At 34.5% G+C, this 19964-nt stretch overlaps 2 protein-coding genes across 4 annotated transcripts; one reads left to right on the top strand and one right to left on the bottom strand.

Moving 5' to 3' along the window:
- Window positions 1-471: 471 nt before the first annotated feature.
- On the bottom strand, window positions 472-13550 carry PFT1 (phytochrome and flowering time regulatory protein (PFT1)). 3 transcript variants are annotated; one of them, XM_088117295.1, is made up of 16 exons: window positions 13213-13315; window positions 11568-11598; window positions 11370-11449; window positions 10233-10296; window positions 9841-9971; window positions 8300-8509; window positions 8143-8208; window positions 7366-7576; window positions 6766-6836; window positions 5839-6663; window positions 5169-5222; window positions 4905-4933; window positions 4118-4186; window positions 3929-4013; window positions 2974-3060; window positions 472-1329 (listed from the first exon to the last, which is right to left on the bottom strand). In XM_088117295.1, the coding sequence occupies exons 3-16, from the start codon at window positions 11388-11390 to the stop codon at window positions 766-768; spliced, it is 2487 nt and encodes an 828-aa protein (XP_087973421.1). In that variant the 5' UTR covers window positions 11391-11449; window positions 11568-11598; window positions 13213-13315; the 3' UTR covers window positions 472-765. The 3 variants fall into 3 exon arrangements, with proteins under 3 accessions (XP_087973421.1, XP_087973422.1, XP_022150501.1); XM_088117296.1 differs by having other exon boundaries at window positions 11370-11426; window positions 13213-13307; XM_022294809.2 differs by lacking the exon at window positions 11370-11449 and having other exon boundaries at window positions 13213-13550.
- Window positions 13551-16014: 2464 nt separating this feature from the next.
- LOC111018769 (Endosomal targeting BRO1-like domain-containing protein) lies at window positions 16015-19483 on the top strand. Its single transcript, XM_022295015.2, has 6 exons — window positions 16015-16483; window positions 17199-17366; window positions 17850-18108; window positions 18191-18357; window positions 18564-18713; window positions 18846-19483. Exons 1-6 carry the CDS (start codon window positions 16439-16441, stop codon window positions 19191-19193), a joined length of 1137 nt encoding a protein of 378 aa, XP_022150707.1. The 5' UTR covers window positions 16015-16438; the 3' UTR covers window positions 19194-19483.
- Window positions 19484-19964: the final 481 nt, after the last annotated feature.

Here is a 19964-nt window from a genome sequence, read left to right on the forward strand (position 1 = left end):
AGAGTAAGAAATCTTGTTAACATGAGGGTATAAATGTATTTTTAATAAATTCAAGTATGAATGTAAATTATTTTTTAAAATTTAGTATAATTTTAATAGATCTTTAAAGTACACCGTTGCAAATCTAGCATTACTGAGATAAAACATGACAAAAATAGTAGTAAAAAAATAATTACAAAATATAACGAAGCGTAATAACATTCAAATTGTCGATACATTGTACTATTTTAATTGCGAAAAGTACCACTCACCATAGTTCATTTTGCCAATAAATCACACAGAATTCAATTAAAAGTGCAAATTGAACATGAAAGTACCTAGTCACGTTAACATCCATCAAAACCCTAAAATTCTAAAATCTGCTGCGAATCATAACTTTGAATGCATTTCAAAATTTCCTTTTGGCTTGAAGAAATGGTAGAATGTCCAACAGTCTCTCTCTCAAGAGCAATATCAGAAATAGTCGCCATATCTCATAACAAAATGGGATTCGATTGAAATGTCCAATGAATTCAATTCCAAACAGATTCATTATCTCCTAACTTAATGTACATGGAGGAAAGGAAAAACTTCCCATTTCTTCCAAACCTAATGGATATTATAACATTATAGTTACCACAACAATCCTGGTATATATACACACATAAATTTATTATTAGCATCAATTAAACATCTGGTATTAATCGTGCATTGCCGTGGTCACAACAAAATAATAAGGGCATCCCCATTCGCCATGCGATTTGAGAATAATTTAGAATGATCTAATCAACCCATAAAGCTTCCACCAGACATGTTAGATTGACCCTGGGAAGAAACTTGTCCCTGTGAGACTAGTTGCGACCGCCCTGGACCTTGAACGTATGATTGACCAATTCCACCTGCAACCATTTGTTGCTGCTGTTGCTGCATTTGTGGAATCTGCTGCTGGGTTCGCATCTGTGACAGTTGTGGTTGCTGCTGCTGTTGTTGTAGTTGAGGAAGCTGCGGCTGCTGCTGCTGTATTTGAGGATGTTGCTGCTGCTGCTGTTGCAGCTGAGGAAGCTGCTGCTGCTGCTGCTGCTGCTGTTGTTGCAGCTGAGGAAGCTGCTGCTGTTGCTGCTGTTGTTGTAGCTGAGGAAGCTGCTGCTGCTGCTGCTGCTGTTGCAACTGAGGAAGCTGCCGCTGTTGTTGTTGCAGCTGAGGAAGTTGCTGATGTTGTTGCAACTGAGAAAGCTGATGCTGTTGCTGCAGCTGCGGATGTTGTTGTAGCTGTTGTTGCATCTGTTGCTGTTGCATTTGCTGCTGTTGTTGCTGTTGAGTGGGAATTTGGGGCTTAAACACAACCATATCCTGATTCAAAAAGTTTCACGACTATGAAAGATCAAGAATCCATTATTAATATCACTCTACAAATTTGGGAACACAGAAAGATCGCAACATATACCGAACACAAAAGTTTTTCATACAGTTCTTCGTTAAAAAATAAAAATGATGAAGTAACAAAAACAGCTACAATTAGAGACTATTGGACAAGAAGGGTCCTGAAATGTCAGAAAAGTAAATAAGCTACCAAATGGGGAAATTAAAGAAGCTACCAAATGAGGAAAGTAAATAATTAATTTGAAGACGGAGCAAGAGCCGTTTTTTGCTTACAATTATGAACATGAGCCTAAATTCAAATATAGAATTATAAACAAAAAGGTTTATTTTTTCTGTATATGTGACATTATACGAGACTATGCCATTCGATGTTTAACGTGCCGTGCCGCGTCGCCATTGTATTTGCGTTTAAGTCAAGGTTAAGATCAATAACATCAAGATTCAACAATATGTTCTATAAAACAATGACAATCTTGAAAAGAAATTCCATATCACATGCAGTTCATGCACCAACACTATTTACGTATGCTAGGGAAGAAAGATTGATGATCGATTGATCTTATTATTTTTCTCATGATTTTGCACCGACTCATTGAAACATGATCAAACACACTTCAGTGCATGGAGGAAAATCAACAAAATGGAAGGACTATTAATGTAAGAGAGAATTAAATTAAAGAAAATAAAAGGAAAAGTATTTAAACATGCCAGCTGAATATAGACAAAGGGGACAGAGAATCATTTGAACTGAAGAAATAAACATAAAGGATATTGATTAAAAAAAGTTACCAAATAAACAGAGTCTTGGGAAGCTTCCAAAATTTTGTTTTTACTTTCAATTAGCCACAAAATTGAAGGTTCGAATAAGCAAACAAAAATACAAGCATCTCAATAATTAGAGCACTCTTCACAATTTTTTTTTGTATGCTCCCTCATTTCTCATTAGCTTAGACAGATTAGAAGCCTTTTGTTTGACTCTTCGTCTTTGGCCTCATCTTAAGGCCTTTAGTTGTTTCTTTTGTCCTTGATGGTTTAATACATTTATTTGTCTCTTGTACAAAAGTATGAGCCTCTCAATAATTAGATACGTTAGGAAAAAAAAAAAAAGAAGATAAGATTTCTTATTGTGTGAGTCCTCCCGTGCTCGTGTCAATTTTTTCCAAATATGTGTGACTATGTTTACTTCTACCTTTTATTTAAGCTTCATACTCAGAATTAGAAAGCTAAGAGGTCAACAACTATTGTCCGATACACCTTCCACATAGAAATATTTCGGAAGATGATTAATTGAACCTTTAGATCAAAGTTATTCGCACTTAATACACACCATGATATGCTGCATCCTACAATTGCAACACAAAAATTCGAGGAATCAAATGCTGCCGTTTAATTTAGAATTGCAGAACAAGGTAATGAGCATCAAGCATTTAATTTAATGTTGATGATTGCAAAAGACAAAAGTAGATACCGAAGTTGCAGTCAAAAACCGAAATATACTTCTCAATGAACATCTGAGATTGTTGGGAATGTATTGACCTCAAAATAAAGTGTTCTCACCATTTATTTAAAGCAAAATAAATACAAACTAATCTTTCTAACTCAAAAATGTCTTACCCCAGGAAAAAGCATCCCTATCAAGCGGCAAGCTTTATCTGAAACAGATAGCAGTAAAGTCTGGGATGGTAACTGAATGACTGCACACTGTAACAAAGCAGGAAATTAAACCATCGGATACTACTCAGGGAATAAAATTTGATGTAGGTTCACATAAGAAATGCCGATTACTAATCCAAAGGAACTAAAAAAGTTGCAAGCACCAAAGTAAAGTTTGCATGTAGTACTAGAACCATCAATCCTGCTTGGTAGTACAGTGTCAATATATCTATCTTTCATTTGATTTTTCAATTTATTACTTGCATCAGCTTGTCAGTAAACTGATAGGAACTAAAAGGCCTATAGATAAAAATTCCCTTTTAACACAACAAAATCAACAAGAACAAGTCCCCAAGCTCTTAGAGAGGCCAGGTGCTCTCTTCCTTACAGGGGAATTCTAAGCCAAAAACACAAAATAATCCGATACCATGAAAGGGTTCCAACCCCATGTCAAATACCCTTCCCTACATGGCTACATGCCCGTTACAAAAATCAGGGAGGGACCACCGAACAGCACACACTCACACCCGTACACCCATTGCCCTCCAACATTTTGTCCCTTATGTTACCGACATTACCCAACGTCTTCCTTGTGTGTGTATGGTGAATTGGAGGTCTTGGGCGCCCATCATAAACCTGATGACTGTAATTCACCCTTTCAAAGGACCAAACTTCAATTATATAGAATCATTCAGAAATTTCCATTTTAGGAATAATTTATCTTCACAGTCCTACAAACGTCCGTTAATCGATGACAGGGTTTAACTAGCCATCCAGATAAAATCGAAGCCGATTTGAACAATGATGTATAGTTACATTGGGCCAGTGAGCACCAAGGACTCTGACTTTTAAACTCAAAGAAGCACATAAAAATAATCAATGGCCAATAATACGAGCATAAATGTAGACAACTTACAAGTTTCTTTTCTTGAAGCTGGCCAAGGAACCCATGCTGATTCATAGCTCGGAAAACAAGAAAATCAGCTTTTCCAACATATTGCCTAAAATCAAAATACAATAAAAACTAATAAAACTCGAGCTAGTTTAAAAAATTTGACACCGAAGATGAGAAAAACAATAATCATCGCACTGAGCAACAACTTACTTGTTATTCATGTGATCTTGTGAGATAAGCCGAACTATTTGCATTGTCTGCGGCCAGTTTGCTGCAAGCCTACAGACATAAAAGATAGATAAATAATTCCCACCACAACGAAAAAAATTGAACTAATCCACATGTTTAGCTGTGTAAAGTAGGTAAAGTCAACTGAATCTCAAAAGGAAGGGAGGGAAAAAGTACGCAGAAATGGACCATAAATTTCTATATTTTGAATGAGGTGATGTCAGAATCAATATTTGGAGGTTTTTTTTTCTTTTTTTCTTTTTTTTTGATAAGAAACAGAGAGAAAATGTATTAATCACAAAAGAGAACAGCCTAAGGGCAAGGGTTGAGAGAGCCCCTCCCCAAAAAGGAGCTAAGACATGAAAGCCTTCCAATTCTGAAGGAACAAAGGGAATAGTTACAAAAGAATTTTTTAATGAACAAAAATATTCATGAGCATTGAAAAACGACTGACAGGTTTCTTGAGCCCCTTTAGTTTTTACCTTAATCAGAGAACCAAGAATCTCAAGTTTTAGATACAAATTGTCCATTTTAAGGGACGGACCCCAGAATTCAAAGAGGAGAAATGTTGAGTAAAAAATGCTGCCATTGTGCCCAAACATACCAGTGAACCTTTGCCAACCGATAAAGTTGATTACATGTACATTATAATCCAAATCTTTTAATTTTACAACTTTTTATAAGTTATCAACTGCAGAAGAATCATACAAATTACCAAGAAATGTCAAATTTGTGAAAAAGTAAAAACTCAGAACCATGGTCCACTTACTTATCAGATGCTGAAGCACTCCTGTAACCCTGGCACAAATAATTTAATCAGTTATATATCAATGGATAACTTTACATGATGGTGAGAGGAAAGATAATTTTCTAATCAGCATAAAAGCTTTCAATGTATAATCCATTGATATAACTGGATTGATCAAAAGGGTTTAACTATAATAAAAGCTCATATTTTCTACAACCAGAGAAAAAGAAAGAAGATAAAAATCCATCTTGATTAAAATTATCAAGTGGATGATCAGAATCATACTTCCATCCTTGTAATAAAAACAGGCTGGCCTTGTCTCTGCCCCGATAGATTTCCCTGCATTGGCATGCACAAGCAATGTTTGAAATCATTTTCATTCCACTAGATACTTAATTAAAGGTCTGAATTCTACCTACAAAGAATAGTAATAAGCAAGTAACTATTCATAGGAAGCAAATTCTTTTTATAAAAAATCGATGCAAGATAACAGGGAAGACAATGGGAGACGGGAGTATGTAACTCCTACTTTTCAGGTAAGATAGTTTCTAAGCTACTATATTATTGAATACCCCAAAGTTTCTCTGACTTTGAAACCAAGAACCAATGTAAATATGAAAAATTTTCAAATCAATCTGAAGTACGATCAGTTAAAACAAACTTTATGGTTGCTATTTTAAGTCTATGTAAGTCATCACAATTAAATGAGCCTAAATAAGGCAACATTATTTCATTTAGAACTTCATTTACACCACATGCACACATTATTTAAGAAAATAATCAAATAATTAGGTGTAATGGGCTTTTTATATAGATAAAAGAATGTAGATGTCAGCGAAAAGATTCAAAATCTTCATTTACACGCTTCAAAGAGAAGAGAGAGCTTTTCACCTTTTCACCTTTTCAATGGCTATACTATCATGTAAACACACACAGAGACACATTCTCAACATACCTCCCAAAATTTCACGTATTTGGATTGTGCTTGTTGCAAAGCACCTGCTGTATGCTGTGATAATGGCATGTTAGCTGCTGCATTGTTGCTCACACCAAGTGAATGCATTCCAGCTTGAACTTGTTGGGGCATTCCTGGAGTAGGAATCATCGTACCATTTCCAGAAGATACACCTGATTGGTTTAAGCTACTCATCACACTTTGGTTCATGCCAATTCCACTTTGCACCACTTGTGTCCCTGCAAGATTTCCTTGGCTAATCCCAGGTACTGATTGACTCACACTAACACCACCTTGGAGAGTTCCAACTGCTTGTGAAGTGGCAATGTTTGAATTTCCGGAATTATTATTTGATGAAGTAAGTGAACTTAGACCTGCATGCGGTGTAACCTGGGTAATAGCTGTAGACCCATTTATTGATGTCATACCAGATTGACCGGACGAAAATACATTTTGTGCAGCAGGTACAGATGATCCCATTCCACTGGATATCATGTTGGATACATGCATGACCATTGGGGTTTGGACCATAGTCCCAAGTCCTTTGGATGGTCCTGCATTTATAGCTGAACTGATCCCTCGTGCTTGAGAAAGATTATTCAAAATGCTAACATTATCAGGACCCACAGGTCGTAGAGGCTGTGGGACGCCATTCACTAGTGGTTTAAGATCTTGTGTATTCTCATTATTTGTGATCATCTCCTGAGAAGAAAGTGGTGAAGAAGTCTGCAAGCTCGGGACTCCCTGTGAAGCTGCACAAGCAACAGATTGCATATGTGGTGGATATGCAGTTCCGTTTGCCATAGATGTAACAGTATTCGGTTCCTGAACAAAAGTATAGCATAACGTAATTCAGGTTGTAAGGATATTGTAACACAGCCAAGTTTCTTCCATAGAAATTTAAGTATAAAAAGAAATGACTCTTACAACTTTCACAATAGCAGGAGGCACATTAGCAACAGAAACTGGCTGCCGGTTAATGATAGGTGGTGCATTTACTGGGAATAGACAAAAGAGATATGCAAGTGTCAATCACTTCTCTCAAATGTCAGATATGAATATTTTTTTATAGCCAGAGATCAGCCAACTCAACAACATGAAAATCTCTCCAATCTTAGCCTTGAAAAACTCAGTTCCAAACACAGGAGGGCTACCACAAGACAAATATTTACACAAAAGAGCCCTGACTTTAACAATCGACTTAAATCTTCAATGATTGCCTATCTAAGAGAACCTACTTTAATGCCGTGTCTTTCATATGAATCCAATTTACCTGGTTCAAATTATACTTTAAATACTACATCTAAATGCCAATTGGAAGCTTCAGTCTCTGCAGTCAGATAACCATATCACTAGCATGAAGATTGGTAGGAGACTAGCAAGACATCTCAAATTAACTGTTTAAGAATATGATATTTCTTTCAAAAGCCTAGGACATACATAATAATTAGTTTAATACATTCCATAAGCAATGCATCTTGATGTCATATCCGGGATCAGACAAGAAAAAACTATTAATGCGTGGACCTGATTGAATAGTGGTTGGAGGTGGTCCTGTAACAGGCGCAACAGGAGCGATGTCCATCTTCACAGGACTCTGGTTTGCAGGCAAACTAGTAATTCCAGGACGACTTAAAGCTACACGGGCTTCCATAAAATTTTCAGAGACCAAAACAAGATATTGGGGTGTTTTAACATTATCAATAGGTGGATCCGCTGCCCGTGGGTTGCGCTTCCCCTTCATTAAAAAGTGGAGCAGTTAGATAGATGCATATACCTAAAAATGAGATCATTAACACTTAATAATAAAACTAACTATACTGCAACAATATAAGGTGCTGAAGAAGCTACTGAAAGCACCCCTCCTCAATATTTGCAATCCATGATGTTGATCTATAATTACTTACTAATAATTCTCCTCAGTGAAAACTCAAATAATGAAAAGAATTAGAAAATGTAAACCATGATAGAGTTAAGCCATTCCATGTTATAAAAAATTTTAAAAAAAAAATCATATCATTTAGCCGTTCAAAAGTTGCTATTTGAGTCTATGGGGGAATAAAACAATGAGAAAAATTGGCTAGATCCAGAATATTTGAGGGGTTAGAAATTGAAAAGGCAATGGAAGGATGCCAGAGTAACTCCAGATTTTGCCATGATAAAATTAATCAAAGAAAATTAGAATCATCTGATTCAGGATAGTACGTGCATAAATGGTAGACTCAGGTAAGTTGCAAGGGACAGGCCTCCCTGTTATGTGCACGTGTAATGGGGGAGAGAGCTTGAGTAAACATCCGTACTTACAGCATTGTAAATTGCTCTTATTTTTGGAAGCTGTTTGGGACAAATAACCGACAGAGATATGAAGCACTGCATGGAAAGATGGTCTAGTTACCTTATTATCTGCAAACTTTGCGGGAAAATAAATTTATCGTCTTGAAATAATCAAAGTTATGTGAACCTGAGCAAATGATTTAGCAACTGTCTCAGCATATGATTGAGAACTCCCGGGCTGTGGTTCAACATTGTCATGTTGCTCCAAATTTTGCACTGTTGGTCGATAGACTGGTGTTGGCAGGGGATAAGGATTACTTGCAGCAACAAGAATACAGTGCTTCTGCAAATCCATAGTTTGTTGATTTTGGCCACCATTTTGCTGAGTTGGGAACATCTAAAAGAACGTATCGTGCAGGAGAAACCATATGCGAACAAGTGTAGTTAATTGGATATGAAGTCTTGTTTCAAAAAATAAATAAATAAATTTGGATATGAAGTCATGCTATTTTTTTTTCATGAGAACAAGAAATTATGGTAGCAAAAAATTATTACAACAGAAAACATAAATCCTCCACAACTTCAAAAGTTTACTTCAACCCATTGATGAATTAACAAGAAGAAAGCATTTTTTTGAGTTACACGAGACTGAGAGAGATTAAAGTATAAAGAGAGGCACAATATCATACCAGCCATAAGTCATTAAAAAAAAATTTCTACAGGAACTATCCCAAATGGTTTACAAATAAAACAAAGCAAAACGAAGTAAACTAATTTTTGGCCATAGCAGATCCAAAACTTAGTTTTTTTTTTTTCCTTTTAATATAAGAAACCAAGGAATATATTCAAAACCAAATAGACACAAAAAAGGGAGACTGCCTAAAGGCGAAAGATAGAGATAACCCTCCCCAAAACTTAGTTTTATACTTTTGCATCGTCCTGTATGTCATTTCCAAGCACCACTATTTATAAGGAAAAAACAATCCCGTTAAAATAAAAATGGGTTAGCCTATGCAAAGGGATCACAAAAATATTTAACCTGACCCTAACTAATTAAAGTTCATAGCATAAGGCTTCACCCATAAACAAACTTCAAATCAAACCTACGTAAAAAGAAAACTAGTGATTATAAATTATATAGAAGCATTGAACCAACACAAAAGTTTCCACTTTCAGTTATAAAGAGAAACATAAAATATTCATGTCATCAAACTCCTCTAGAATAAAAACATAAGGATTTGGAGCTTTCAAAGCTCTTGATAATTGGCCTTTGCTTGCATTTCAGAAGTTAAATTATTTTGCTTGTTCTGAAGAATTCAATAATAACTCACCTTTCTTTAAATCCTCCAAGGATCTTCTTGTAATCACTTTTCGAGTTCTAGTTAATTTTATTTTCTTCAATGAAATTGTAGTTTTTATTTAAGAAAATAAGAAAAGAAAAGAAGGCAGAGAGCTTCAGCACAACAAAATCTCATTATATAATTACAATGTGAAGGATTACGTTCATGAAGTAATTGAGGGAAGAGAGCAAAAGGCGGAACAATCTGGAACACCATCAGTATTGTAGAAAGAAGATGGGGACTCTCTAATGCAAAAATAATCATTCAAAAGAAGAAGGCAAGATTCCAAAACCGAACAATTCAAATTAAGTCATTACAAAATGATGAGAAGAGTATAAAGTTAGTTCATAAGAACAAGAACAAGAACAGAGTGCAAGAAAATATGTACCATAAGCGCTTCAGCAAGCCCTTCAGCTATTGCTGCATCACTGAAACCACCACCAGAAAAGGGTATGGCTGAAAGCCATTGTATGAAATTATCAACATCTCTTGTCCACCCAGTCCGCTGAACTAGACAGCCTGAAAAGAGCAAAGTCAAGATAAAAGAGAATTGGCATATTCAACATCATAAATCTCCACCAAAACTAATCAAGATGCCACACGACAGTTTGTTTACTGGAAGTGAAGTGACTAGTTTCATTCTTCTAACCATTTTGTGATCACATTTAGCTACATGAGAAAACGACGATGACAAACATGGGAACATGCTGGTGCTGGAAAATATATACTCCACATCAAAGCATAAAAATAATGGATCAGAAAAATGAGCTCCTTACGAACCACAATATGATCCATGAGTATAGTACGTGACCAGAGAGAACTCAACATTAGAGGTTGGTGGTTTCTGCATTCCAAAAGTAGAGTCAAGCATTACATGGTGAGGTAGAATGAAAGATGAGATTACCAAGTTTCAATACTAGAAAATTCACAATAATATACTCCGTTTGAAACTAAGTGTAAGAAATGATATTAAATAACATGATTATAAGAACCAGAAACGGTTTTCTATTCTCCTTTCAATAGCTACTCCCTAAATGTCCTTATCACAGATTGGAAGGCGTTCTTGTAATTGCCCTTATGGCCTTTAGTATATTTCATACCATCAATGAAATATGTGTTTCATATAAAAAATAAATAAAAAAATAAAAAAGAAGAAGAAGAAGAAAGAAAAAAGAAAAAAAAGAACTAGAAACAGTTTGATACTTGTAAGTATTTTCAGAAACTGGTTTGAAATCAACGTGTTTAAATATTTTGTCATAGAAGTGAAAGAAAAAAATGAATATTTCGCTAATATTTTTATCAATGAAAACTTAAAAGTTGATAGATTGGTAATCTTATGACGATTGAAATGAATAGATGAGTAACCTTAAAAACTCATTATGCTAGATTTGTAACCTTAAAAATTGAAATAACTAGATTTCTTAAAAGTTGATAGGACAAGATTTGTGTGGCAAACTATTTTGAAAATAATTTTTTTGTTTCTGCTTTCAAAAGTGTTTATGAAAACTATAATTGAATGACTTGTAAAAGTTAATATTATGCAGAATCACTATTCACAAAGACATGAATCTGAAAAGAAACAACCTCACATTCACAAACGAGAACAGACAGAAGGAAACAAAAATAAAATAAACCAATTATTGAAATATATTTTTACACAACTTTTGCTCTGAAAAACAGAACTATTTTGATACAATTTCCAAATGGCCCCTTACTTCTTTTCTCTATTTTAATCCTTTACGAACAATTTCACCGACTAACTAAACATAATATTATCAATCATCACACATCCCAATAGAAACATCAGCTTTAAGCCTTTAACTCTAAATCCTGTAAGTGATAAAGGCCTAAATTTTGAAGTCTTCTTGGGAAGAACCAAGAGTTTCATCCAGTATTTGACGTGGAGGTGCCATGTACCAATCTAAATGGAAGGGCCATATATCAATTGCACTTGTATTCCTACAACAGTATCACCTGCTGTGAAGTTGGATTGACAACTGAATTCAAAAAGTATTGGATATTCTCAAATTTCAAAACCTGAACAAATAGAATCATTCCAGACATGAAATGTTAGGGATAAAATATTTTATTCCTCCGAAAAAGAAAGAGGCGTACCTGCCCAGTTAGTTCATTTCCACAGAAACACCTACATAAATAGAAAGTCAAAATTTTAACACATCCTTAATATGAAATACCATCAAAGTGATTATCCATGAGTTGCATCTAACATAAAAAAGTAACGACGGAAATTTAAAACATGGAGATATATACAAATTTTCATATGAAATTGGTAAGATATAATCTTCAGCATTATTTGGATCAATGGTAGATGGTCAGACGGTATGTATCTATAACATCCGACATGGCTTATTACATTGTACATGTTACACAGACAATGATATCCCTGAATGCTATAGTTATTAGAGTACTCTTGTTCAGTTTTTTTTCTGGAAACTCCTGTTTGTATTCATAGCGAGCAAACCCTTGAGCTCATATACAACAGAATAACTTAAACATGTGAAATCTGTTCCACTCTCTTACATTTATTTGATATCAGCAACACTATGGCCAGTGCAACTCCTATAAATACAAAACAAGATAAGTGGAGACCTACATTGGTAACTACTCAATTGGGAATCTACCTCTTGCTAGCTTACTGTATCAAGTCACATCAACCAAAATTGATGGGAACAACCTCCTTCTATTGCATACCCACTTTGAAAAGCACAAACTGGAAGGAGACCTGACTGGATAGAAGAACTAATGTCCAGAACTTTCCATCATTGACCCAACAGCTAATTGGGAGGGAACAAGTATGGGAGGAGTTCTCATGCCTAACCATGAGCATGATTCTTGGATAGAAGCTTACCAACTCTTGATATGCTGGCTCGACAAACCCATGACAGTAGCAGTGATATCTCTTGTTTTTTTTTTTTTAGCGAAACAGTGATATCTCTAGTAATATACAGCATGGTGTATGGGGAACAATATACAGTGTGATTAAATAGAGGAAGAGAGACCGGTGGTAATAAAAGGAATCCTGGTGTTATACTATATACAGATTTTTGAGAATAACATACAGCGTGATTACAGGGAGACAGAGAGGCTGGTGTGAATAAAAAAGGGAAGAGATAGTTCTTATGAATGAAATATGGAAGAAAAATTGCATGTCAATTATGAAACAGATAGATGTCTTAGTTAATGAACAAAAACATTTTTATGGAACCTCCAGCAAAACTTTCGATTTCAAGAATAACACTTAGCAACTGTAAAGAAATAACAATGAAATACGATGCCTCCACACCAGGTAATATGGTAACAAATCATGAGTTATACGAAATAAATAGGCGACTCGAGTGGCAATAATCAAAATATTATCGAAATCACGAGACAATCAGGTTATAGCATCAAGAATGATATGGTTCCAGTTTAAAATGGAGAATCAGCCCGTGACTCCGCATGGGCTCTAAGTCTGATTTTCGAATTTGGGGAAAGAACAACACACTGATTATGATCGCTCGGATAACAACCCGTTCGCGATCACAATTATAACCTATTGACAAGTCCAGAAACAGATGAAATTTTCGAGAATTCCAGAAAATCCGAAAGGACAAACTAAAATCGACTAAGGGGAGCTCGAAACAATCAAGAACATTAGAAAACACAGGAGTTGCATAATTCTACTTTCGTATCCCATTAAAACAATAAAATATAAAATAAACAGGGAGAAGATTGAAAAACTGATAGATAACGGGAATACCTAACGATCTTCTCAATGTAATCAGATACGACAGTTTGCCAGAAGGGACCCATGGCTGCGGTACCTTCAACGACTACTATCAACTGCTTCTCTGCCATCGTGTAGCTATCTCTACTGCGCTTCCGGTGAGAAGAGCGCAGTCAAATGTGGGGTTTCCTGGTCTCAAAATCTGTGATTTTTCCCGTTCCCCTGATGAATTCCGGAGCGAAAATGGTAATATTGGAAGCTGATGCAGAAAGTCCTGAACTGGCTTCCGTAGCCAACGCTCCCACCGTGTTAATGCTGTTTTCGTCTCTCTTGTTCTGAGTTTGAATCTCCTTCTTCTATTGTGTACGGAAATTTTTGATAAAAAAGTTAGATGTTCCAACCCCAATTATACCAAAAGAAAATTTTTATAATAAAGTCGACAAACTTCTGTAAGTATCCGGTAAGTTTTAAAACTTTAATAAATATCATATATCTATAAGATGCAATTTCAAAATTTAGTTAACTTAATATAGCTCCAACATTATAATATTGATTAAAGTGTCAAAAAAAAAATCATATTCTCAACCATATATTACTTATTTAAAAATAAAATATATTGAAAGTTTAAAGAGCAGAGACCCATCAAACCTTATCTAAATATAAATACGTATTTAATATAATTATGAAGGTTAATATATTATCCTTATACTTTGCAAAAATATATATATATATATATATATACTACCTTATAATTTAACCTTTAAACTTTCAAAATTGATTAGTTATTCTGGTAAATAATAGCTATGAAGTAGATTTGACGATGGCAAATTATACAATATTAACTTACATTTTTCATTTATGGGAATTTCAACCAGCTTTCTTTTTTTTTTTTGACAGAAAAAAAAATGAATTCTAATAAACCTATTGAAGTTTAATATCTTAATTTTGACGTTGACTTTACTTTTTCAACAATCATATGCTCAAAGAAAAGGTATAAAATTAGGCCAACGAAAAACCAACGACGCTGGAAATTTTCTTTAGGGATTAATCAAAATCTAGACCAGTGGTCCAGTAACCTTCATAGTTTTTTTTTCTTTTTTCCATCGTTTTCAAGTTCAATCTTCATAGCCAATTTTGCTAAATACTTTTACTTTGGATGTCCCTACTTTCAAGATAAATTTTTTTAACCTTAGATTTTGAGACAGGTGTACACATATACAAAATAGTTTTTTATCTCAAAAAAACATTATAAACGTTCACTATTTTTCATCGAAATGAGTATAATTATGCGACAATTGACATTTACTCATTTTTATTTTGGAGGATCAAACTCTCCTCCACCTAATTTTTATACCAAAAAAAATATAAAATCATTGTCATTGTTTGAAAATAGCGGTTGAAAATAGTTAATTTTTTAAATCACAAGATGAGGTTTATTTTCAGGAATTTTGAATAGGGAGCAGAAATTTGTCATGTGCGTAAATATATCAATTTTTTTTTTATAAACATGGCAACTAAATTTAAATAAGATTTTTTCTGTTGTTTTGTTATTCTTATTTTTCCATCGGTATTTCTATAAATCACCTTCGCTATCAAACTTAGTTCAGATTCGTCTGATCTTGGAACGATATCATTTTCACCAAATACATGAATAACATACTCTATATTACACATGTCATTGTAAATCTTCTTAGAGTTGAATATTTAGGTTAAATAATTGTTTGCATCATATTGATATATCATGTATATCATATATCTGCCTGCATAACTAGTATATCAAATTCAAAATATGTCAATGATATAACTTATATATCAAATATGAAGTCTGTATTTGTCGTACTAGGTACATGAATGATATGCTTCATTATTAAATGATATTCAAGTTGAATATCGTAGTTTAAGTAATAATATTTGTTTCTTATCGATATATAAGTATATATATTAGTTATAGACTCATATTAGGTATAACAACCATATAACTAATATACACAATATTGAGTATATAACTAATATATCTAATATGAAGTATATCAGACTAATAAATCTTATATATTGTAGGTTTTTTATTGATATATCAAGTATATAAGTTGTATAACTCATATAACTAATATGAAGTATATCAGCCACACTAAATATATGAATTATATAATTCATATTAGATATATCATAGATAAATCTTATTCGAGTTTAAGGTTTTAGTTTAAATAACATTGTAAGTTTCTTAATGATGTATCAAATATATCATTCATACTATATATCAATGACATACTTCATTTTAGGTATATCGAAGTGAGATTTTTTATACGTTTATGAAACCACCAATTGAAAGGTATAACCGACTTTTTCCTCTTTTTTTTTTATATTTGAGTTTGACCTCCACATTTTCGCTATATTTTGCAAATCATAAAAATAATTGTACTTTTACCATATTTGCAGGCCACCGTTTATTTCATCCCAATTAACTTAGGAATGATATATAATTTAAAACATTAATCGACATAAATACTAATATTTTCATATGTTTTGTTGAACATGCATATTGATATTTCTAAAATATGTATATATGTATTGATATTCGATTGAGTTTTTTAATAAATTAAAAATAACTAAATTAACAATAAAATATCGGTCCTTATTGATTTTCCTAAAATAAAATCACATATCATATAAATAAAACATTTCATCAAACAGATACATTGATTTAAATTCATTAACGGATTCGATTTTCAAGTTAGTTCAAGTTGGATCTATTCAATAATCCATTAAACTGTTTTGCTTTTGTTTTAGGTTGGACATTTTATTTTCACAAATTTCGCAAGAAAAAAAAGCCCGATATCGATATAGCCCAGGAGGATAAGCAGAGCCCCTGCCCCACGACGGTTCCGTTTTGTTCATAATCCGCTCCCGACGAGTTGGAATCTTGGGAGCGAAGGAACGAGGAGTACGAACCAGAGGACAACAATTTGCAAATAATATCGAGACATTGACCCAGCCATGAGTATATAAATCAGCCACAGCGTGTAGAGTTAAACACGAATACAGTCTCTACCAAGGGATTCATCGTTAAGGGATTGGGCGACCGGTGGCTTGGACTCAAATGGGTTCGTTGATCTCCGTTTGAGTTGATGAATTCCTTTTGTGGAGCCGAATTTAATGCGAAATTGATCTCCTCTGATCATATTTGCTTCTTATTTGATTTTACTTCTGGATTTCCTACTCGAAACACTTACCCGGTGATCCAGTCTTGATTTTGTCAAAGATGATGCTGCAATTTCCAGACCCAGCTAAGCTTAAGACCAAGATGGTATGTTTCTCTTCTTCTGGGTATTTATCTGAATTGCTATTTGAGTTTTTTAGAGTGTAGAATACTAGAATAGCGATACAGTGGAGGTTTCAAGAGCTAAATCTGTGTGTGTAATTGAGTTCTGCAAACTAAAAAGAGGAGAGAATATAATTGTATCTGCAATTGTAGTGAGAGTTCTGGAAGAGGTCCTATAACCAGCTGACCATGAAGGGCAAGCTAAGAGAAATCATAAAAGACTTGGGTTTAACTGTTCTCAATTCAGCATCCAAATTAAGGTTTAGATTAAAGAAAATAGGAAATACCCAAACAGAGAGAGCAGTCTTTATTATGATTACTAATAAATTGGTTTCCATTGATCAGTTAGTAACATGGTTTTATAAATAACTGACTTGTAATGCAACAATAGGTTTTATGAATAGCTAAGGTATCAAAATTAGATTATAGTGACTTTTATAGAACTTTAATTCGTTGGGTTAAAATTAAATATTATAGATTTTCAAGTTAGCTTGTGATTTTGCGATACAACAAAGTCTTACACGATGATGGTTTTTGGCTGAAGCCTATTTGCTCATCAAACTATTTTGTCTACTATGAATTTAAAGTACAAGTTAGTTTTAAATTTGATCGAACCATCATTCCATTATTCAAAATTTAATACACGGATTTACCTTATTATAAATTTGAGGCTGTAGTGATAATTTGTCTATACGTGCAGTGTGTGTTTGAGGAAAAATTCATTGCCCGAGATTCTGGTACACTTGAACAAATGAAGGAGATGACTTCTAGGCGTAGAGTTATTGAGGAGTCCATTAATGAAACTAGCTCCATCACAGAGGCTATTGCAAGAGAAATGTCTGGGGGGTTGTCATCTCATTCTCAACAGGTAATATGTCGACAATTAAGCATCTTCCAACCTCGTCGCCCACCGGTTAATACTTATTTGCGAATCTAATATACTGACATATGTGTTTTCTGTTGTATTGGTAATGCCTCTTTCTTATATGTCAATGGATGTGTCTTGATTTTTTTCTTTCAATTTCAGCTATATTCTTTCTTTAGTCAATACGATATATGTAACTTGATTTAAACCGATGGCCTCTCTATCTCTCCTCTTTCATTTGAAAGGCTGTTGCTTTTTTGCCCATTCACTCCCCTAACAGTATTTTCCCAACTGCTTTAGCGGTTCTGATTCCCCACCCAACACACACACACTTTAGCCCGAAGTTTCAACTGAGTTATCTGGGGAACTGTTTTTTGAACCAATGATTTAATCTTCTCTTTTTTCATGGCCTACAACCTTGTTTAAAATGCGACTAATGCTGTGTGCTCATTCTTTTTTGTTCTGTGCCACTTCTAAAACTTCCAGGTCATTCACAAACTAGAGCAGTACCTACCCTTGTTGGAAAATTTTATTTCCCATGTTGATCAGGTCGATAGTAAATTCAAGATTATTCGATGGACTTCAGACCTAAAGATACGATGGTCGAGTAGTCTGAGTGCATCTTCATTCTTTCACCGTGGTCCAAAATTTTACCAAATAGATAACATGAGGTTTGAGGTAGGGATGACCCTTTTCCTATATGGCGCTGTTCTGAGGCAGAGGGCATTAGAAGTCATGTCACAAGGTGGGGGTACTGACAATGAACTAGTTTCCTGCAGAAGTCGTGGATTTATATCTACTTGATCACTTACTCTTCACTTGTACAGATCTAGTGCAATCTACAAAAAATCTTAGGGAAGCTGCTGGGGTTTATCAATATCTAGCTAAGGAGATTTTTCCATCCATCCAACACAGTTTGCCATCTGAAAGGCCACCAGAAGTTAATCCATCTACTTCAATTGCCATGAGTCTTGTTTGTCTAGCTGAGGCTCAGGTTGGTTTTCTGGCCATCTCAAACTACCTTGGATCTTCATCTGAAAAAAATGGGCTCTAGGCTGATTCTGCAATTCGTGAGACTAAATAGTATAGTTGGTATTGATCAGGGTTGGGAATTTGGGAGGTTCCATTTTTTTATTAAATGTAATTCCCGATAATTGTTATCTATATTGATCTTATCTTGTGGCCTAAAAATTTTAATAGGCTGTCACGACGAGGAGGGCCGAAGAAAAGGGAACAACTGCAGGTCTGTTGTCAAAGCTACACTATGGTATTGTTGACTTACTCAATGAAGCAGCTAATCATATACGCATAATTGCTGGTGAATGTAAAGATATGTCTTCGAGCTTTCTGGTAAGAATGCTTCTTGCATGTTCGTGCTGGTTTTAAATGTTCATACGTCGAGCTAGTTGGATGTGTTATCTAGTGCTTAAGTATCAGCCACATGACCTCGGTTATAACCTTTATCCTTTTTCATCGGTTTAGGAATTTGTATCAGCCTGCAGAGCTCTACATGAGTTGAAAAGCCAGAAGAACCTTGCAGAAGATCTGAAGACTAATGGCCGAGTTGGAGATGCTATTGGAGTTCTTAGACGTGGATTAACTGATGCGAAAAAGGAAATACCAAAAGATAATTCATGGAAACTTGTTTTTGGAAGAGAGACCGATGTCGTGGCTGAAACGCTCAGGAAGTTCGAACACGAGAATGAAATTGTATGGCATGTGAAAATTCCTTCGACATATGAGTTACCAACACCTAAAGGTAGCCAAATCGTTCATTCCATACCTTATCGTCCAAGAAAATGGGAGAGAGAACTTGCATTTAAGATATGAATTGAAACTCGAGGTATCTCTTTGCCCCCAACCCCATTTTATCAGAGCATAAGGAATCTGATGCTCGTTTCAGTTCCTTCTTTTAAATTATCTTCTTAACTGGTTGGTTATGGTGCTGCTGGTTAGAGTGACATTTTGGTGACAATGTGAAGCATTTGTATAGGATGGTCATGAGATGTGTAAAGTTTGCTTGAACATAAGATTGATTTTACTATGTCTCTAGATGCATTTTCGTTCATAAACTCATGTAATTTGTGCAGGAGAGAAGATAAGATTAACTTATTGATCGATATAGAATTTCTCGTTGAGTAGACTCGTCAAAGAGAAAGGGAGTTGTTGAATTATGATCACATTCACACTTTGAATGTTCAGAATCAAGGATTGTAGAAGTTGCAGTATCAAATTTTGATGAACTACTTTTTTGGGAAAATAAATAACAAACTATTGTAATTCGAGGTACTTCGACCCTCTCTTCTTCTCTCGGATATTCTTACTCAAGCCTAAACCATACTATTAATTGTCTGCCTCACCCTTTACCCCTCTTCTCTATTTATAACTAAACCTCCTAACCCAATTACCAATATACCCTAACAATATCCTTAATCTTAATAGCAAACCTATCCTAAACAAACCATACAAATAGACTTCAGGAATTTGTAAGTGGAAAAGTTTGCATTTCTTTAGGAAATAAATCATTTTTTACCCTTAAACTCTTATTTATAATTCATTTGACGTATATTAAATACTTTTTTCAATAAGCTTTCAAACAAA

This window comes from Momordica charantia (genome assembly GCF_013281855.1).
Source record: "Momordica charantia cultivar OHB3-1 chromosome 9 unlocalized genomic scaffold, Mcharantia_2.0 BLBB01000009.1, whole genome shotgun sequence".
NCBI lineage: Eukaryota > Viridiplantae > Streptophyta > Magnoliopsida > Cucurbitales > Cucurbitaceae > Momordica > Momordica charantia.